This window comes from Suhomyces tanzawaensis (assembly GCF_001661415.1).
Source record: "Suhomyces tanzawaensis NRRL Y-17324 unplaced genomic scaffold CANTAscaffold_6, whole genome shotgun sequence".
In the NCBI taxonomy this organism is placed as follows: Eukaryota; Fungi; Ascomycota; class Pichiomycetes; order Serinales; family Debaryomycetaceae; genus Suhomyces; species Suhomyces tanzawaensis.
Window position 1 is genome coordinate 507386 of NW_017963641.1, and position 20769 is coordinate 528154.

A 20769-nucleotide genomic window follows, 5' to 3' on the forward strand; every position below is an offset into this window, starting at 1 on the left:
GTGGTGGTGCGTATTCCGGCCAGTGTTCGTGGCAGCGGTGCGAGTGGTGGAGAATAGTGGTGCTACGTTTGGGAGAGGGTCGCTATTTGTGCGCGTGGTGCTACATTTGGGGAGACGATGCGTCGCTATTTTGTAGAATATTATACAGGAGAATACGGGACAACACCAGAGGCTGGGAGTCAAGTTGCAGAAATAGTCTGGGAGGTGGCCAGGGAGGCCCAGGGAGGTCCAGTTCTAAGAATACTGGCCACTCCTAGCAATAGCAGTGGCCAGTGCGAGGGGTTAGAATTCTCAGTTCTCGTTCCCGCCGCGCGGAGAAACTCCGCTGGCTCCGTGTGGCATTCATGTTGGGTCAATGTGTCAAGCTGCATACTTCCTCGGGTGGGTGTCACCCTGGAACGTCATTTCTGGTCTATAGCGGGAAAAGACATGTTTGCACTAGGAAGACTCGTCTGTAACAGGAGTAGGAGCTCCGCTCTAGGAATGGGGAGTCTCCTCTAGGAGTGAGTCCGACCTAGGAGTGCAGATTCCCCTCTAGTACGGAAAACTCCCTAAAGGTCAGGAAGTCGCCTCTAGTACCGAAGACTCATCCCTCCAGTCAGGAATACTAGTCAGCTCTGTCGTCCTCTACCTGAATCGCTGGTTCAAAATTCTCTCGGCTCCTGCCTCCTCGTACTCCTCCTTCGACACCCACATCTGGTGAAACGTCCCCAAGGACGCCAATACACTGCCTCCGATCCATGCCTGGTTGACTCTTTCTGACGAGTTTCCTGCCGCGTGGAGCCGGATTTTCAACCCCGGATTGGCAGTGCACAACTCATTGTAGAGCCTCTCAGTGAGCTGAGGAATCAACGACAGTCCACCCGTCACAATGATGTTGTGGGCCACTGAGGCACGGAGATCAATGTCGATGGTCGAGAGCGTGTGGGTGATCAACTGAGACAATCCCCGTGCTTCAGTAGTGGTGCTGGCACCAAAACCGGCTGGCGTGGGAGTCGACTGACTGGACTCGGCTTTGCGCATCCGCTTGATGGGCTTGTAGTCGTCGTAGAGGTTGGAGAACTTCAACTCACCGTTGTTGGCAGGATACTTGTCAGCCAACTCCTGGGTGTGGAATTTGTACGACACTGGGTCGAAAATGGACTCAGCCAACTGGAACCGCTCGAATCCCAACGGCACCGACTGGCCAGTGGGGAACTCGAACATGCGTCTGTGTACTTCCAGCGAGTAGAACTCCTTGAGGTTGGATGTCTGCGGGTTGGGACTGGTCAACGACTTTTCGGGAATCTCAAACACCGTTTCTTTGAACTCGTGCCACACCTTGGCCTGCTGGTACTCGTCGAAGGAGGTGGTCACCTGTGTCACGTCGCGCTCCTGGTACTGTGCTGCCTCGGGGTACACGGTCGGAGTCTTGCTGCGGACCTTATAGGTGCTCTGGACAGCCAAACCTTGCTTGGAGTCCACAAAATCCTTGACCTGGTCGGACAAGAACTGGCCTGCGTAATGTGTACGCATCGAGTTCTTCAACAACGAGATCCCGTCGATCACAGGCGTCACGCTGACCGAGTCGTGGCCAATGTCCACCACCAAACAGTTGGATCTCCCCTGCTGGAACGAGATGCATGTAGGAGCCTTAGCCAAGTAGAGCGCAGCAAAGTCGAAGTGCTCATAGAAGTTTTCCACCATGGTCTTGCGGTAGCTGTGCTCGGCCCACACCGGTTCTGTGACCAAAAGAGGGTGTTCTGGATACTCGATGTTGAGAATAGTCTTGAAGTAGTGGGAGTACTGGTCGACAGCAGCATCCCAGTCCTCGATGATCGAGTCTTTGAGGATAGGACTCACCTTGTAGTTGGCACGTGGCACGTTAATAGCCTCTCCAAAGATTCTGGATGAGCTTGTTGAGTCTGTCATGGCATCATCCGTAGGTGAGGCATAGCACGACGAGGTCACTACCTTGGGAAAGTCGTCTCCCGCATACCCGATTCTGGTATGAAAGGAACCTGGATCGAGGACGATAGCATTGATTTCGTCTCCGCCGTAGACGGTGGTGTTGTTGGAGCCAGACATGGTTGGAGAAATTGCAGTGGTGAAGATTTGTTGATGTAGAGGGTGGCACGTGATCGCGAGTATGGACTCTGGAGTGGAATGTCAAGTAAGGGAGGCGATTGGCACAGACTGCAAAGATTCGTTAGGGAAGTAGGCTTGATAGATATGGTTGATATTCGTCTAATAGCAGAATTCTTGAATTACTTGGAATCGAGCATTTTTAGTTTTACAAATATTACTGCATTGAGCTTAAGTCTTCGTAGTAGATTTTTCCAGAGCTATTTCTATAGGCTTACGTTTATCAGCTAATGTTCTATCTGATCACTTAATCATCGGTTCATTAATTTGACGAGGACATTATTTTATGATTTATCGGTAGTTTCATTCCTATTGTATACTGTTCAATCAAAAATGGTTCATTCAGGCCTGTGAAGGTTTCACGCTAATTAATAGAAGAACGGCCCTGTGTCAAATTAGGCAAGAACTCTATTGGTGAAATAAGTTATGTTAGCTCCAGAATAGAATATTATCAACTATTGTGGAATGACTTAAGTACTTCCAGAATAAATAAAGGTGGTTGTTATGAAGCGAATTAACTACTGATTACCTATGTTAGCCAGATAAGACACTTACCAAATTCTACTTTTGGACTAGGAAATTTCACACTCTTTAAAAGGAGGTCCAGGACAGCACCCAGCAGGGCTCAGTTGGCTCTATTTCACAGAATGAATAAGTTTGAACTAGCATAACCGTAATTCTACTCCATAGCATTGCTTATCAAATAGTACAACAGAACAGCAGAGTCTCCAGCTCTACCAGATCCAAACCTTCGTACATTATCACTCTTGGAAACACCCACAGCCTACCTACCCAGTAACGTTCTACAATCCAAAATAGCCAATAAATCAGAAAGATTATAATCGTATATGAGAGGAATACCAGATCTGATTATTATTGTATCAGTTAAAATACTTGGCCGTATATGAGGACAGATCCCTCCCGTTTGTTATTGATCAGTTAGAATAACTATTATCGTGTATGAGGAGAAATCTTCTGGTTATTATAAGTCGATAGTTTTCTTACCTATGCATATCGTCATTGTAATCCCCATTTCTACTCAACAGAACAACCTACAATGTGGGCAGGATCAAGGCCATTACGACCCGGCACTACACTCTCTCCCTTCTAGTTTTTCTCATCATTCACTCGGAACTTTTATATGTATTATAATCAAGTTATAACGTAATAAATACTTGAACGTCTATACATAGAGCCCAGTCCGGAGCTCTACTCGACTATTGCCCTCTTGTGGCCCAGGCGATCTATAATACCTTGGCTTCGGCTTCAATCAATCCAATCAAGAATTCGGCCTCCAATCTCTTTCTACCTTCAATGACCCAATCATCGGCCAACTTTCTTGACCATCCCTTCAAATTGGTTACTTCCTCAACTGCAACATCCAACTCACCCCTCACCAAGCTGGCTTCGACTCTACCAATCACGGATTCAATATCCTTACCATCAGGTCTGTTACCCTTGACTGGGAACAAAAACTTGGAGAACAAGGCAGAAGTTAAGTGGCCCAACAAACCAGCGTTTGGTGGTAATAAGGATGCAGATCTCAACTCTGGAACTAACAATTCCCAACGACCTAACAATTGAGAAGTAGTCAAAATCGATTGGGTGGATTCCTTTTCGAGTAACTTTTGTAAATCCTTCAATGCTAATTCTATCACTTCATCCTTAGAGTCTTGTGAAATCTTGGCCAAATTGTCAACATATGGCTTAACCAATTGTGGCTTTGCAGTTTCGTCGGATGTGAATAATACTGACTTCAACTTAGTTAAAGATTGGTTGATCAATGATTTTTGGTGGTTGGCTACCAATTGAGATTCTAAGCTTTCAGCGAAAGACTCCAATTCAGTCAATCTGTTGCTCAATTTGTCAAAGTTGGCTAATCTACCATCTCTTTCTTCATCGATTTTGTCCTTGATCAACTTTTCAAAGTTCTTGGTTTGCTCGATTCTGACCATAGAGACTGCGTTGACAGCGGCTTGAGAAATAGCCTCCTTGGTGGCCTGAATTTCTTGAGTCAATCTGTTGTTCAACTTTTGTTCCAATTTGGTCTTTTCAGTGTTGTATTGATGTAACATGTTTTCTGTTAATTCCAACTCCTTCTTGGTATATGAAGATAATAATTCAGTTTGAGAAACCTTCAACTTGCTTTGCACTTCATCATCGAAATCCTTGGTCAAAGCCTTCAACTTGTTAGATAATTGAGCAACGGATTGGTTGATGGTAGCAATCAAGTTCGAGTTGGAACCACCGGCAATCTTACTGGCATCGATGGACTTGATCAAGTTGTTGAAAGCAGCGACGGTTGACTTGACGGAATCATCCACAACATCACTACCCAATTGGATCAATGGCAATTGTTTGATGTCTTTCTTGACACTCTCAATTTCAACTGGCTTCTGCAATTGTTGGGCTGGAGTAGCATCACGGGAGTTGAAAGAAACACCCTCAGCAGTGGAAGCGATCTTTTCTTTTGTTTCCTTGATCAAATCTTCGCCCGACTTTTCCAACTTGTGGGTTATTTGGTCAATCTTGTCCTTGGAAGGCAATTCCAAGTTGGAGATCTTGGATTGCAAGCCTTCCAACTTCTTCTTCAAGTCATCAACCGATCCGTTTTCAATCAAGTCCAAGATTTCTTCGTAGTATGGAGGGTTCTTGTCAATGACGAAGTCCATCAAGTCATCATTTTTGGTGGCAGCATACAAGGTACCGACGTAAAGAATTGAGGTGATAAGAGTAGTTCTGAACAAGAACTTGGTCCACGAGGTCTTGGGAGGGGGTGGAGTATCAATGGTTGCCTTGATAGGAGGAGGAGTTGGAGCTTTGACAACAGGGACCTCCACGACGGGCTTTGGCTGGTTGAAAGCACGGGGTGTGTGCTTGATACCACGGACAGCGCGAGTCGAAGCTCTTTGAAGAGGAGCGGTTGCTCTGGTGGAAGCAGCTTTGATCATTGGTGAAGTTTGTGTTTGGCCAATCATTGGAATTTTATGTCGAGAAAAGGTGAGTGGTGCGACATTGCGACATGTGGGAGCACGCGACATCTTGTCCGTAGTCGGTGGTCCAGCACAGGAACAGCTGAACTGGTGGCCTATGGCAGGTGCTTGTGTGTGTTGGTGTATGAGGCACAGCGTATGTATTCCATCTCACTTTTGAACTGCATAAATTGGTCAAAATTGGCTTGCTGGCACCCCAAATAGTAATTCATAGACAACAGTGAATCGCGATTTAGCCAACATCTCCAAACCGGCGGTGAAACACTCTCATATTCGACTGCGTGGCCAGCTGATGGCACTATTGAACCGCTAGAGAGGTTATCCAGTGAGGTTTTCAGAGTGTTGCAGAAGCTCAAAGGTATCCACCAGCGCGTGTTTTGCAACCAAACAAAGATCAGTGCCACCCAGAGTCGCCACCGGCACCGTCCCGCCAGTACCATCCCTGCGGAGCTTTCCGCCAGCAACTCCCGTACTAGCTCCCGCTGGTGGCACTCTCCCCCGTAACCTGTCGTACCAGTCCTCGCTAGCCTGATACTGCCAGTACGCTGGCCTCGCTAGCAAATCGCACCGTCCCACGACAGTCGGCGCAGCCACACACTGCTAGTTCCGCACACCAATCCACCTTCTTCTTCCACACCACACCATGACTATCACTCCATCGGTCTTGTATCCTCCTCAGCCATCCACCACGCGTGCGCAGACTCTCCACCTCTCGTACGACCCCATCCACAACCGGATTGCCTATCCCAACGGCAAGTCGATTGTGGTCAGACTGGTGGACCCCGAATCTAGTGCTCCAGCCAAACAATTCACTAAACACATCCATGCCACCACGGTGGCGACGTTTGCCCCTTCAGGCAACTACATTGCCTCAGGAGACGAGTCAGGCCAGGTGAAGATCTGGGACGTCGCCGTTGTGGGAGGGCCAGGAGCCACAGACGTGTCGCCCTTTGAGCAGCCCAACATCAAGAGTGAGTTTCAGATCCTTTCGGGACCCATCAAGTCCATTGCCTGGGACGCTGACTCTGCTCGTATCATTGCCGTAGGCCAGGGTAAGGACAAGTTTGGCCATTGCTTCTCGTGGGATTCCGGTAATTCGATTGGTGAGATCCAAGGCCATTCGTCGTCTATCAATGCCGTGGCCATCAAGCCCCAGAGACCGTACCGTGCTGCCACTGTCAGTGATGACAAGGCATTGGTTTTCTTCCACGGACCTCCTTTCAAGTTCGAGAAGAGTGTCAGGGACAACCACACCAACACCATCAGAGACGTCAAGTTCTCCCCTGATGGCAAATGGTTGGTCAGTGCAGGCTCAGACAGGTCCATTGTCATCTATGATGGGAAGACTGCAGAATATCAGAACAAGATTGAAAACGCCCACCAGGGTGGAATCTTCAGCATTAGCTGGTTCAAGGACTCCAGTGGCTTTGTTACTGCTTCTGCCGACGGTACAATCAAGTCATGGGATGCCGAAACCTTGAAGGAAACCAACACCTATGTGGTCAATTCTCAAGGCGGTGTTGAAAACCAACAAGTTGGTGTGGTTGTTGCTAACGACTACATTATTTCCTTATCTTTCAACGGTAACCTCAACTACTTCGAAAAGGGCGCTGCCACTCCTTCAAAGGTTATCCCTGGACACCAAAGTGCATTGACTAGTTTAAAATTGATTGACTCCACCTTATACACTGGGGGATCTGATGGTTCTCTTTACCATTGGAATCTTGCAAAGGATACCGTGCCAACTCCTCTTGGAGACTCCAAAACTGGGCACTCCAATTATGTCGTGGATATTTTGAAGGATGGTGATGAAATAGTGACCACAGGCTGGGACGATACACTCAAGGTTTGGAAGAACAATGAAGTGATTAAAAGTGTCAAGTTATCCGGCCAACCCAAGCAGGTCGTGAACGGGAAGAACTTGGTGGTGTTGTACGAGTCCAAGATTCAAGTCTTTTCTTCAGAACTCCAAGAAATCTCCAGTGTTGATTTAGGTTTCAACTCCAATTCCTTGGCCCTTGTATCGGACAAAGTACTTGTCACCAACAATACCACAAACACCATCGAGGAATTTTTGGTTGATGGCCTCACCAAAGGCTCTGTCAAATACCCACAATTGCGCTCGCCTCCTAGCTTGATCAGAGTTTCGCCAGATGGAAAGTATGCTGCTGTTGCTGATACCACCGGTAAGTACACTGTCTACAACACCTCCGACGCTTCGGTGGTCACCACGCGTTGGGCATTCCATACCAGTAGAGTCTACGATTCTAAGTGGACTCCTGACTCCAAGTTTGTTATTAGTGGAGGTTTGGATGGTGGATTATTTTTGTACTCGATCAACAAGCCATCCAAGGTGTTGAAGTTCCCATTGGCTCATCAGACTGGTATTTCTGGTGTCGAGTGGACTAAGTATGACGAAGACAGTGGTGAGTTTGTCACCGTTGGTCTTGACGGGGTAGTCAAGACCTGGAAGGTCGATTTAAAGGCCTACAAGTAGACCATTCAAGTTAAGTGCTTGAGATAGATGTTCCTTCAAGTAGACTACATTCAAGTTATATACTTGTAATGAAAAGATGATGCATTCAAGTTCCTTAAATGCTTGTAATGAAAAATGATATACGCAACCGTATCTTCCCCTAGATGTGGCGAGATGTATCCACAACCGTATCTGCTTCTCCTAGATGTACCAGATAGCTCAGCCTTCTCTGCTGCTCTAGATTCAAGTATTAGCACGTCCCTACTCGAGAAAAGTCTTGTCTAATTGCACTTTGTGCCCCAACCACAAGGCGTGGGTGGTGTGGTCCAACAAATCGCCCTTTCCGCTTCTGGGATGAATCAACACCGATAACTTGCCGTGGTTCAATTGGAACCACGGCACAACCTTGGCAAAGATTTCGGGGCTCTTGAAGTCCAATTCCCACATGTTGATGGGATGGGGTCCAATTGGCTTATCCCAGAACTTGTAGACCCTAATGTCACCAGCCGCGATTTCCTGAGCGAACTCTTCTTGCACTCTTTCTCTCAAGTCTGAAGCGAACTTGGTCTCTTGGGGGTTGTTGTTGTTCCAGTAGGTGTGGACGTCGTAGGACTGAATGCCGCCGTAGAAAGACATGGTGTGGTGGAGTTTTAACTGTGGAGAACTCCGGCTTATATGCCAGTTATCAGATCGAACCAAATGCAGGCGATGTCAGCTTAGTGTAAATTAGTAATGTCACGTGCCGTGTGGGTTTCCAGGAAGCCATCACGATTACTCAGAAGGTGACGATTGTCAGCCGATGACAAATGGCAGGAGAGACAATCGGATGTGTGGGAGATTGGCGGTTCGTAGTGGAAAATCTGGCAAATGGCCAGATAGACCACAATCGAAGTGATTGGGTGGGAGTTTCTTTTAAGTATTTCCTCAAGTATTCTGTAAAGTATTTTGTTCAAGTACTCCTCTAAGAGAGAGTCTTGAAGTCTTCTGCTCAACTATTTCTTGTGTATTCTGTTCAAATGTTTCTGAAGTCTTGTGCTCAACTATTCTTAAGTATTCCTTCGAATATTTTGTTTAAAAATTGTTTTCAAGTTTCCCCAAGTATTCCTTGAAGTATTCTGTTAAAAAGTCTGTTCAATGACCGTAAGTACTCGTTCAATTGGTCCCCTCCAGGCCACTCAGACAGGCTCAGACAGCTCCCTTTCCGGATCCACGTCGCGCATCAGGATCTCCACGTAGTCGTCGTCGATATCAGATAGTGGTCGGTATGAGGGCCGTTCTCTCCACGAACTAACCACGCCGTAGACCACACACACCACAATGCCAACCACCAGCCCTGCCACGTTGTACACGATGTCGTAGACGTCAAACACCCGCGAGGGGTTGATCACCGACTGTGCGTACTCCAGCACCACACTGGCACTTGCAACAACCGCCACCACCACAAGGCGGATCTTTCTGCCTGCGCTCCTCTTACCGTCAAATACGAACCAGAGCTCGATGGTGAGTACCATGAACGTGACAAAGTGGATGAGCTTGTCGTGGGTGAGGTGGAACAGGCCAAACCCCAAAACTGCTGCTCCCATCAAGGAGACAATGAAGGCTGGCGATGTTAGTAGCGATTTTGGCGGAAACCACCTGGCTGGTGTGTCGTCAGTGAACTCTCAATGGTTCTGTACGTACCTATAAGCACTGGATACCGGATGGTAATCATGGCGAAGTGTGGTGTTCGGATAGGTTTGGTGTGCACAGATGTGGGTTGGCATCGCACAGTGGAGCGAGACTGGATATAGCAGATCAGCCAGGAGTCAAGTCCATAACGTCATACGCTTCAGAGTCGCAACAAGTCAGGTGTCAGAACGTCGCCTCAAGAAGCTCAACAAGTCTTTCAAGCCGCTTCTCTCCTTCAAGACTTCATAAATATCCATAGACTGAGACACAAGAACCTCATCAGCCAAATCACTTTTACTGAAGAGACTCAACCATAATCATAAACAGAAACGATTCACCGAGCCTCACCAAGTCCAAAGAGTCCACTTCATACTCCACAGAGCCTCTACAAGCCTTTCAAGTGTGATTTCCACCAAAGTCTCTTCAAGTCTGTCAAGTATCACACTATACGCTTGAGCTCTACAGTCTGTCAAGTTTGCATATCCTTTACAAGCAGTATTCAATTTCCTCTTCTAGCCTAGGCTGTTGCAATACCACTCTTGTCACTTCCTCCTCCCTATTGGCACTTCAAGTCATATGAGCACTTCCACTAAGCCATTCACCACCCAATCTTCCTAATGAGCTCTAAATTTCCAACAAGGTCCATCAGCTACTTGGTAGGTGCCTTGAACAAGACAAAGACCCAGCCTCAAGCCGTCAAGAATAATCCAAAGTCCAAGCCTCCAGCATTAGTGCGATCTCCTCCCATCCCAAGTAAGTCCATGCCACTACCTCCTGCCATCACTGCTGCTGACCTCAATAACCACTTCCGCCATCCTATCTACCCTCCTCCGTCACCCAAACAACTCACAGCCACTCAGTCGCTCTTCAACAGATGCAAAACCAACTTAGAATGGACCTACGCTGACTATTCTGACATCCCGGACATAAAGTACAAGCGTTTGCACCAAAAAAGACTCGATGCCTACGACCAGATGGACCCCTACAACAAGACTGAGTACGACGAAAATGTGGTGCATTCCAAGAAAACGTTCGGAATTAAACCAGAACTTCTTAACCCGTTGCCAGAAGTGCTCTTGTTGGGACACACCAATGTGGGCAAGTCGTCTTTGATCAACAACCTCCTCCTCACCAAGCTCGAATCCAAGTCGAAGGGTGCTTTTACCGAACACGCATATGTGTCCAAAAGGGCAGGCTACACCAAAACCTTGAACTGCTTCAATGTAGGTAACAAATTCAGATTGATCGACAGTCCAGGATACGGTGAGTTTGCCGACTTTGAGCAGGGTAAGTTCGTATTGGAGTATCTTGAGAAACGGGCATTGTTAAGAAGAGTGTTCTTGTTGATTGACAGCACCGAAGGATTCAGAGAGGAAGATATCCAACTTGTCAACCATTTGATCGAACTCGGAGTTCCATTCGAGGTCGTGTTCACCAAGGTAGATGTGGTGGTGTCCAAATCCATGCCCAAAAAGAACCCAGACCCAGAACTGATCCGGTTGGGAAATAGAAAAGTTATAGAGTATTTTGAAAGAATTATTGATGAGGTACAATTGAGAGATTTGGTGACCTTACCGAGATTGTTGTTCAACAACACCAGCGTCAACAAATACGTGAGCATGAGATATGGCTACAAAGAGTTGAGATGTGTGATGCTTGAGAGCTGTGGACTTATCGAGTCCCAAATTTCACTTGATGAGAACTTGAAGACAAAAGAAAAAGGTTTGAGAGTTGGAAAGAGAAACTAGCTAAGGGTTGCAGAGAAGTGACATGAAATTTCTCAACAAATGTACAAAGAAAACTACGCAAGCAGTCATAATGCTTGTAAATCCATAATTGCAAATCCAGGATAGCAAAGCTACTTTCGAAAAGATCGTATAGTATCATTTTCCGCAATGAATTTCAGCATTCGTTTTCGTAGAGTACTTTTGTAGATGAATAATTATACCATCGTTCCAAATAGTATTGGCATTCTAAACACAATTGCGTAGTGATCAATAAATCCTCTTTTGAGAATCCGTGCTCTAGATTACAGCTTAGTTAGCTAGGACTCGATGAGTCTATCTCTTTTAAACGTGCATAGAATTATACAAAGACGAAGTGCAAATAAATTTACATGAAAATGATTCGATTATATGATGGGTTAGAAACGGCCACCTCTTCCACCTCTGGATCCACCAAAACCACCTCTTCCACCACGGTCACCGCCGAAACCACCACGACCACCTCTGGCACCGCCGAAGCCACCTCTGGCACCACCTCTGGCACCACCGAAGCCACCTCTAGCACCACCACGGCCTCCACCGAAACCACCACGACCGCCTCTGGCACCACCGAAACCACCACGGCCACCTCTGGCACCGCCGAAGCCACCACGGCCACCGCCTGTGCTCTTCTTCTTTGGCTTAGGACCAACTGGGGCTGCCTTTGGCAAGAATCTTTCTAATGGTAACAACTTGTCTGGGGCAATGTAGAATTTGTCTCCGTCCTTGAAGGAGTCGGCCTTGACACCTTCGGAGGTCTTGATGGTGAAGTAGACCTCGTTTAAGGGGCCCAAGATCTCGTCGACCTTACCCACCTGAGTCTTGTTTTCCAAGTAGATAGGAGCGTTGAAGTATGGAATCTTGACGTTTATGGAACGACACACGATGTCGCCTTCACAGGCCTTGTTGAAAGCACCCATTTCTAAGACGGTGTCTGGTGGACCTTGTTGGAATTGGGAAGGGCCGGTTCTGCCACCGCGGCCTCCTCTGAATCCTCCTCTGCCTCTGTTCATTTTGGTTATGGAGGATGAGCAGAGAGGGAAATTTTTCATTGAGAAGTAGACCTCATCGAGTGCGTGTCGTGCGCGACACCCTCACTGCTGCGACATCCATCCTGTGACATCAGTGCGGATGGCGGGTTCTAGCTAAGGACACTTCGATAACGCTTCTAGGGGAGGCCAGCTCGTGGGACCAGAAGCTTGGGTTGGGAACTGATCTTTTCTGGATGAGGTTACTGTTCATTATCGATTATTGCTGTTTTTTTCTGGGTTGAAAATTCCCAGGCCTCAAGCTCAGACCACCATGTCACTTGTTGGAATATCCACCTTATGCCCTGGAATTTGGGCCTTGTCAAAGGGGTTCCTGTGGAATATTCCGACAACTGAGGCAGTTCTCCACCGTATTTTAGACTCGACTAGCGTTCCTGTCGTTTTGCGAAATGTTCCAATTTAGTGCGAGCTCCGGTTCTTCTATTAATGGCTACGTCTTTCACCACAACGCTCCGGAAGCGTCATTAATGGTGTGTGGTTGCCAAACGTCCGAAAATTAGAGGCTCACAAGCGTAGTTTAGATTTCGTAACTCCTTCCTTGCCGAATGTTTTACTATTGGGGCCATATTGTCTATTGATATTATGCCCCTTTTTCAGCACCCAATGGCCATATCAACGATTTCGTTAGTCAATAAATTCAGTGCTAATGAAAGCATAGTTTTATCTTCGGAATTAATATCTTTAGTCTGACTGGAACACACCTCTCCTCTGAAAACCCGATCATTTTTGTACTCGCCTTGCATTTCTATTTCGTCATTATCATTCCTACAACGCCTTCAATTCTAAACGTTATCAACTTTACTAAATCTGTCATTTCTAACCCGCTTTAATTGTTCCTCGCCATGCCTTCATTTCCAGTATACTTGTTTTTATTCCTTCACCACTAACCCGCTTTTATTCATCCACTAAATCACTCCTCCCAAACTGCTCATTTTTCTACACCAAAACTACTAACCCGCTGATTTTGCCTCTAGACCCCTCGTGAACCTATCGGAGTCGCTGTATCGCTTACATCCTTACCACTCTACACCTTGATCGCATGTAGTCTGCTGCTCTATCCACCCTGATGTAGCCCAGCCACAGCCCCTAATCGAGTTCCGCCAGTGTCGTGCGCGCGCCATCACCATCATGCCTCTCCAATCTCAAAGAATCCTACCCCAGTCCCCACTACCAATTCACCAAATCAAACATGAGTGTTTCTCTGAGTAAGTAGATCCATCAATCTGGAACCGCGGTGGTTGTGGCCGCCGCAATGGCTACCACTGACCTTGCCACGCCTTGTTTTTGCACTAGTACTAACTACAGATCCGCCTACTTTCAAAGTAGGCCTCACTTCGGATGAAAAACGGATATACTCCCAGCTCTTCAAGACGTTGGATCCGGAGAGCACCGGCATCATCACTGGCGAGAAAGCCAGATCCACGTTCGAAAAGTCGGGTTTGCCTCCAGCCATCTTGGGAGAGATCTGGCAACTCGCTGACCAAAACAACTTGGGATTCTTGACCCAGTTCGGCTTCTGCTACGCCATGCGTTTGATCGGATACACCCAGCTGGGCCAGCATCCAGTCCCCGGCTTGGCTGACCAGCCGGGACCACTCCCTAAGTTTGCCAACCTCCAGTTGACTGCCCCATCAGCGCCATTGCAGCCCCAGTCCACCAACAGCTCGTTCATGCAATCGCAGCCAAGCTCGTTGGTCCCCCAAAACACCACCACGCTCCAGTCCAAGCCCCAGGACCCCATCTCCTCGATCAGTCCTGCTGATTACCAAAAGTTCTCGCAATTGTTCATCAAGACCGTGGGCTCGCCCAACGGCGAATTGGCTGGCTCTCAAGCTAGGGACATCTTCTTGAAGGCCAAGTTGCCACATCCCACATTGGGCCAAATTTGGAGCTTGGTTGACAGATACAATGCTGGAAAATTGGACGTCGGTGCCTTCGTCATTGCCATGCACTTGATTCAAGGCTTATTGGGTGGCCAGATCAGACAATTGCCACCGTTTTTGCCAGAAAGTATCTGGCAATCTGTCTCCGGCCCCCAGTCCACTCAGAGATCCGTTGGCTCCCGCCAACCTTCGAACAACTCTATTAGCTCCCAGCAAACCACTCTTAGACATTCCTCCACTGGTCAAGGAATCACTCCAAGGGATGTTTCTGGTACTGGAGCTACCAGCGAGTGGGCTGTTACTCCTACTATGAAGCAACAATATGAAAACATTTTCAACAACTTGGACAAGTCCAAGGCAGGACAATTGAGCCCCGATCAAGTTGCCTCTTTCTTGATGACCTCCAAATTAAATCAGCAAGATTTGGCTGCTGTTTGGGATTTGTCAGATATCCAGAACACCGGTATTTTTACAAAATTAGAATTCTCAATTGCGTTATTTTTGGTCAACAAGAAGTTGGCTGGTGGTAACTTACCAAATATTGTTCCTGATGAATTGATCGACTCTCTTAAGTCCCAACTGAGTCACCCAAGCCATCCTCAACAAGTCCAACAGCCTCCTCAGCAATCTGTCCCCCCTCCTCCTCAACCACAGACTCGTGCTCCTCAGCAAATCCAGCCACAAAAGACTGCAATGGATGATTTAGTAGACATCTTTGGAACTTCAGAACCAAAGCCATCCTCCAATTTGGAGCCAAAGCCAGCTCTCCAACAGCGTGTCTCCAGCAGTGATTTAACCCCAGCAACTGAACTTCCAAAGGTCCGTAGTACTTTAACTGGTTCATTTAAGCCATCATCAACATTTGGACAAAGTTTAATGGTTAAGCAAGGATTGTCTCCAACCAAAGAACACGAACAAGCAGATTTGTTAGGTGAAGATCATGCTCCACAGAGTCCAGCAGCACCATCACCTGCCCCAACATCAACTCCTCCTGTAGAGAAGAAGAGCATCAATTATGATGCTTTGAGAAGTGTTCCTCCACCTCCTCCTAAAAAGACAGTGAGTAACCTTTCCCCAAACAGACCATCTTCCCAATCGTTTTCCAACTATCAACTGCCAGCTATGCTGCCTCAGTATGAGACCCCAAGGGAAGTTCCTCAACAACAAAATGATGATTTGTTAGCTGATCCTGAAATTTCTGGCCAATTGTCTCAGGCTACTTCTGATATTGCAAATGTTTCAAACCAAATCAAATCATTAGCAGTCCAAACTACGGGTTTGCATGAGAAGAAGATTAGAGCAGAACAGGAATTACAAAAGATCTTGAACACTAAGCAAGAGATTGAATCCAAGTTGAAGCGTTTGAGATCCTCTTATGAGAATGAAGTCAAGCAAGTGGATCAAGTCGAAGCCAACTTGGCCAGTGCAAAGGAAGAAACCGAAGCGTTGAGATCTGAAGCTTCCATTGCTGAGGCAAAGCTCAATTCGTTGTCTACTGAATTGAATGAAAAGCAGGTAGCTATGGAGGAGTTACAGAAGCAAAACAGCTCCTTCAAAGAAAAGTTGGGCTTTTACAATGCAGAAATCGGTGAACTTGAGAAACAACTCGCATCTAAGACTACTGAAAATGGACAGTTAGCAAACAACGTTGCTGTTAGAAAGTCCCAAGTTGAAGTTGCAATTGTCAAATCTCGTGATTTTAAAAACAAGATAGCTGAATTGGAAGAGTTGAATAGAAAGCATGAAGAGGAGTTGCGTCTCGCACATGAACTAGAATTGAAGTATCAAAAAGAGCAAGAAGAGCTTAGCATCAAGGCTGCTGAATTGAACCGTCAAAAGGAAGCTAATAAGGCTAAATTCTCCAAGTCTAAATTGGCAGCTGGTGCTGTGGCTGGTGCTGCTATTGGTGGTATTGCAGGAGTTGCAAAGCATTTGACCCATGACAAAGAATCCGAGTCCGATATTCCTAATAAGCAGAATTCCGACTTAAATGTTCCGGCTGTTGTGGAAGCAGCAAAGGAGCAAGATGCTGAGAAATTACCAGAATCTGTTAAGTCTTCTGCACCAGCTGACTCAAGCGTACAACCAACTGAGCCTTCATCCTATTCTGTTAGTGGATTGGTGGACGAAGTCAAAGAACATCCAAGCGCTGACCTTACTGGTGTGGATAACTTAGAAACCATCGAAAACGGTTCAACTTCCAGTGATTCTTCAGCTGGTTCGGTTGAAGAGGCCGAGGAAAAGCCAAGTGTTCGTAATTTGGATGACGTTGAAAAGACTCCATCTGCAATCACAACATCTGCACCCCCAGCTTTTAGCGTTCGTGGTTTAGTAGATGAAGTTCAAGAAACACCATCTGCCGACTACACTGGACTTGATGACACCAATGAAGTTCAAGAACCAACTGAAGCACCTACTGTCCCTTCAATAATTAGTAAGGAAGAAGAAGAGTTCAACAAGAGGTTTACTGAATTCCCTATTAATGAAACTGCTACTGAGTCTAACACCAATGCCACCGCTCCATCTTCCATTGCCACTGAGTATAAGAATGTTGAGGGCGAAACTCCCGTGACATCCCCAAGCAACTCAGAATTCCAGTTCCCTCAAGGTGCCAATGCTGGTATCGTTGGAGGATTGGTTGGAATGCCTGGTGTGTTGGTCGGGGTCCAAAGAACAGACTCGTTGACCTCAAGTGTCCAAAACAACGCCGCATTATCCGTACGTGATGACAATATTGATGAAATCAGTGATCGTGATACTTTGGATAACGAAGAGGTTGCTCACTCAAAGCAAGTTCCAAAGAGTGCTGGCACTGAAACCTATCACGAAAACCAAAGGACAGTTCCTGACGAATCTAGAGATAGTGATAATGATAAGGGATCATCCGGGGTTGAATCATTTGAAATGGTTAATGCCGAAGACGTAAGAGGCGACCTGAGTCATTCCGTTGGCTCAAATGGTAATGGCCAGATTGATTCAGAATTTCCACCAATCAAAGAATTGGACTATGACGACGATGAATCTTCATCGGATGAGCAATCACAAGAGTTTGATGATGCTGTTGACCATTTGAACAAGAAAGACTCCTTCGATGTCAGAACTCCAGAAGCTAAACTTGACGATTTTGACGACGCATTTAATGATTTGGAGCCAGCTGCTCCAGAAAATGACTTTTTTGCAGATGAATTCGATGATTTGGAAGTGGCAGGCGAAGATAATAACGAAGATTCTTTTGCTGAGCCTACCAGCGATGACTTTGGCTTCTCCCAAGGCTTCACAGAAAAAGCATCTAATGTCCCAGATTTCAGCTCTCCAACTAATGAAATCAGCAGTTCTGCAAATGATGAATGGGAGCAACTTTTTGCTGGGTTTGGAAACGCAGCATCTTCTGATTCGGCCCCAGCCCCAGTTCAAGCTCCAGTTCAAGCTCCAGTGCAAGCTCCAGTGGCACCTGCTGTTGCTAGCAATCCCAACAATGCTGGAGCCATCGAAGAGTTGGTAGGAATGGGATTTGAAGAAAGTACTGCTGTCCAAGCCTTAGAAAAGGAAAACTGGAACTTAGAGGCTGCTACTAATTACTTGTTAGATAACGCATAATTTTGTTTAATGTATGACTAAGAAAATTCTATGCTCAATGTAGTTACCTAGTTCTTACAAGCCATTATGTTCATACAACCATTTATTTTATTACTATTCAAATTAATTGATTAGTTAAATAATGCACGCTTCAATGCGTCAGCAACGTCTCCGACGTCGTATTCTTCCTTGTTCAAGTCCTCCAAGTTTTCGACTGGTCTTTCGGCCTGTGGAGTAATTCTGACTGCGTGTCTAGAAACAGGGGTGTCCCAGTCAACAATAGCAGTGTGAACCGAACGTCTGTTATCCCAGATAACCACTGACTTTGGTTCCCAGTTGGCTCTCAATTGCAAATCTTGTGATTGCTCGATGTGAGTGTACAAGAAGTTAAGCAAATAAGCAGATTCTTCTTCCTTCAATTCAACGATTCTTCTTGAGAATGGTCTGTTCAAGTAGATACTCTTCTCGCCAGTTGCTGGGTGAACTCTGATCAATGGGTGGATATTGGAGACTGGCTTTCTTCTTTCAATTCCACCTTCTCTTCTGGAATTGGAGGCCTGGTCAGCTGAAGTGTGCAAGACATGAAGACCTGCCAATCTCTGTTGTAAAGCTGGGGACAATCTCTTGTACGCTTCAGTGGTGTCAGCAAAGAGAGTGTCACCACCAGAGTCTGGGCCGTCAAGGACAGAGAAAAAGGTGGTTCCTGGGCCTTGGAGCTCGTAGGAGACGTCGGAGTGCCATCCCACATTGTTGGTTCTTTCCGAGAATCTTCTTTCGAACTCACCTTCGTCGGCTCTTCTGTAGGTGATGTGGAGCTCAGGGTAGCCTCTTGGAGCACCGGAAGTTGGGTGGATGTGAAGACGACCGAAATGCTCACCGTACTTCTTGATGAATTCAGGGCCTTGGTCAGTGAAGTCCTGGTCTCTGAAGATCACAACACCTCTTTGAGCAACAAACAAGGCAAGTTCGTCCTTGCCCTTGTCGTCAAGAGATGACAATTGCACACCCTCGATTTGAGACCCGAATTTGGGGGTGACTCTCTTCACAGTGTAGCTGTCGTTCTTTTCAAGCCCCTTAGGGAAAAGGTTTGGCAAAGAAGGGTCTGCTCTGGTTCCTGGGTCAGTGTGCTTGAAAAATTTCAAGGGTGGGTACTTTTGAGATGGGTCCCAGGTGGGAAGGTAGTCTGGGTGTTTGGCTTGGTCTCTGTTGAGCTTGTTGATGACCAACACTCCGTCAGCGTCAACTTCATCAATGCCGTTGGCAAAGTGAATATCGTGGTTAGCAAATTGGACGGCAGTCATGTTTGTGCAGTCAGATCCTTTTCAGTTTGATGGCTAGAAGGTGCTTGGCATGGTGTATGATTTATATAGTGTTGTGTGTCCACGCCACACCTGAGTAAGCACTGGATCGATTGCGAATCGAATGGGTGCAACTCGCGCTATCGTCACGTGGCGAAGGCTGCTTTTTGCAATCGATGGCAAACCGTGGCTCAAATCTACAGCAAGATCGAGCGATTCGGAGATGTGCTGAGGTATTATTGGCCAGCGGGAGCGGCTGCGGGCTTCTAGTCTGGCGAACGATTAGTCAGGAGCTGTATCTGCCAAATTTGAAGCCTTCAACGGATGCGTCTGCCGATACTATTGTTACCAGTGGAAATTTCAACTGTTGGGCTGAAGCTTCGTCACGGCGGAGAAACAGCTAGAAATCCCAGTTTAACCTCGTCGTGGTCGTTAGTATGACCCTTCCGATCCGCACAGTGAATACAGTGAAATTCATCCTCGTGGATGTGAATTGCTGAGTGGTTGCACTAGAATTTGGGTTCCCCGCGTTTTTTTGCTCGCTTTCTTATCGTCTGAAATTTAAATTTGGTTTCATTTATTCACGCTTACTCTGCCTCAAAAGGGGCTCCTACAAACTTGTTTCCGTCATCCTCGCGGAACACGTTCAAGTCCTTAAGATCGGCCACGGGTCTTTCCGCCTGGGTGGTCACTCTAAAGGCATGTCTGGCCACAGGCCCATCAAAATCGATACAGATACTGTGGTTGGTTCTGCGGTTGTCCCAGATCACTACCGTGTTTGGTTCCCAGCTGGCCCGCAACTGGAGATCGTGGGACCCCGAAATGTGCTTGAACAAAAAATCGAGCAACGCAGCCGATTCTTCCTCCTTGTACTCCACAATTCTCTTTGTAAATCCCTTACTGATGTAAATACTCTTTGCTCCGGTAACGGGATGCACTCTCACCAATGGGTGGTGATGAGTCACAGGGGTTCTTCTTTCGACGCCTCCTCTGTGTCTGGAATTTGTGGCCTGATCGTAGGACGAGTGCTCGACGTGGAGCCCCTCCAATCTCTTCTGGAAATCAGGCGACAACCGGTTGTAGGCCTCGGTGGTGTCTGCGTACAAGGTGTCACCACCAGCCTCAGGGCCTTCCACCACAGAAAAGAAAGTGTACCCAGGAGGCTGGTACTCATAAGCAACGTCCGAGTGCCAGCCAGTACTGGTGTTCTTCTTCTCGAGATACCTGCCAAATTCGCCCTGCTCTGGTCTCTTGTACACAATATGGAGCTCGGGAAATCCCTTGGGTGCTCCCGAGGTTGGATGAATATGGAGACGTCCAAAGTACTTTCCATAGTCAACCACAAACTGGGGACCTTTGGAGGCAAAGTCCTGGTCGCGAAGCACCACCACGCCTCTCTGGGCAATCAACAATGCCAATTCGTCTTTGGCTGCGTCACTTAAACTGCTCAACTGGATCCCGGAGATCTCAGAACCGAATTTGGGGGTAATTTTCTTGACAGTGTGCGAGCCCCCCTTTGGCAATAAGTTGGCAAACAGAGGGTCTGCTCTCGTACCTGGGTCGATGTACTCGACCTTGGCAATTGGTGGGTACTTCTGGCTGGGGTCCCAGGTGGGAAGAAATTCGGGATATTTCGCCTTCTCCCGGTTCTCTTTGCCGATGATTCGAACACCATCCTCGGTGATCTCATCGGATTTGGAGAAGAAGGGAAAATCAAAAGTTCTGGGTTGGGTAGCAGCAGTAGACATTTTCAGTAGAAGCAGCGCTTGCGTGTAGCAGCTAGATCCAGAGCCTGGGGGGTGTCTTATATAGTGTCCCAGGACCCTGAGCAGGGGCACACTGGCCCTGCCACACGACGTGCTCCATCAATATGGGTGCAAATCGTGGCGGGAAGTAGCACGTGTTTCTGTGCACGTGACCGTGCCGATAAGGCGCCACA

At 47.1% G+C, this 20769-nt stretch overlaps 10 protein-coding genes across 10 annotated transcripts; 3 read left to right on the top strand and 7 right to left on the bottom strand.

Moving 5' to 3' along the window:
• Positions 1-627: 627 nt before the first annotated feature.
• Positions 628-2067, bottom strand: ARP4 (Arp4p; the record flags this gene model as incomplete). Its single annotated transcript, XM_020211107.1, has 1 exon — positions 628-2067. The coding sequence occupies one exon, from the start codon at positions 2065-2067 to the stop codon at positions 628-630; it is 1440 nt and encodes a 479-aa protein (XP_020063029.1).
• A 1301-nt stretch (positions 2068-3368) lies between these two features.
• Positions 3369-5075, bottom strand: CANTADRAFT_91357 (uncharacterized protein; the record flags this gene model as incomplete). Its single annotated transcript, XM_020211811.1, has 1 exon — positions 3369-5075. The coding sequence occupies one exon, from the start codon at positions 5073-5075 to the stop codon at positions 3369-3371; it is 1707 nt and encodes a 568-aa protein (XP_020063030.1).
• A 268-nt stretch (positions 5076-5343) lies between these two features.
• Positions 5344-7733, top strand: CANTADRAFT_26904 (uncharacterized protein). The gene has a single exon (XM_020207925.1). It carries the CDS (start codon positions 5761-5763, stop codon positions 7612-7614), a length of 1854 nt encoding a protein of 617 aa, XP_020063031.1. The 5' UTR covers positions 5344-5760; the 3' UTR covers positions 7615-7733.
• A 9-nt stretch (positions 7734-7742) lies between these two features.
• On the bottom strand, positions 7743-8332 carry CANTADRAFT_26905 (uncharacterized protein). The gene has a single exon (XM_020207926.1). It carries the CDS (start codon positions 8227-8229, stop codon positions 7855-7857), a length of 375 nt encoding a protein of 124 aa, XP_020063032.1. The 5' UTR covers positions 8230-8332; the 3' UTR covers positions 7743-7854.
• Positions 8333-8768: 436 nt separating this feature from the next.
• Positions 8769-9518, bottom strand: CANTADRAFT_7387 (uncharacterized protein; the record flags this gene model as incomplete). The annotated part of the gene is made up of 2 exons (XM_020211108.1): positions 8769-9193; positions 9452-9518. 2 exons carry the CDS (start codon positions 9516-9518, stop codon positions 8769-8771), a joined length of 492 nt encoding a protein of 163 aa, XP_020063033.1.
• Positions 9519-10040: 522 nt separating this feature from the next.
• Positions 10041-10937, top strand: CANTADRAFT_35772 (uncharacterized protein; the record flags this gene model as incomplete). Its single annotated transcript, XM_020208651.1, has 1 exon — positions 10041-10937. A coding segment is annotated over one exon (897 nt), but the record flags the coding sequence as incomplete, so codon positions are not given.
• A 366-nt stretch (positions 10938-11303) lies between these two features.
• GAR1 (H/ACA snoRNP pseudouridylase subunit) lies at positions 11304-12028 on the bottom strand. The gene has a single exon (XM_020207927.1). The coding sequence runs from the start codon at positions 11942-11944 to the stop codon at positions 11405-11407; it is 540 nt and encodes a 179-aa protein (XP_020063035.1). The 5' UTR covers positions 11945-12028; the 3' UTR covers positions 11304-11404.
• A 1234-nt stretch (positions 12029-13262) lies between these two features.
• Positions 13263-17553, top strand: CTA3 (Cta3p; the record flags this gene model as incomplete). The annotated part of the gene is made up of 2 exons (XM_020211812.1): positions 13263-13278; positions 13379-17553. The coding sequence occupies 2 exons, from the start codon at positions 13263-13265 to the stop codon at positions 17551-17553; spliced, it is 4191 nt and encodes a 1396-aa protein (XP_020063036.1).
• A 110-nt stretch (positions 17554-17663) lies between these two features.
• On the bottom strand, positions 17664-18833 carry CANTADRAFT_54269 (TauD/TfdA dioxygenase family protein; the record flags this gene model as incomplete). The annotated part of the gene is made up of 1 exon (XM_020210306.1): positions 17664-18833. The coding sequence occupies one exon, from the start codon at positions 18831-18833 to the stop codon at positions 17664-17666; it is 1170 nt and encodes a 389-aa protein (XP_020063037.1).
• A 584-nt stretch (positions 18834-19417) lies between these two features.
• On the bottom strand, positions 19418-20578 carry CANTADRAFT_23034 (TauD/TfdA dioxygenase family protein; the record flags this gene model as incomplete). Its single annotated transcript, XM_020206908.1, has 1 exon — positions 19418-20578. The coding sequence occupies one exon, from the start codon at positions 20576-20578 to the stop codon at positions 19418-19420; it is 1161 nt and encodes a 386-aa protein (XP_020063038.1).
• Positions 20579-20769: the final 191 nt, after the last annotated feature.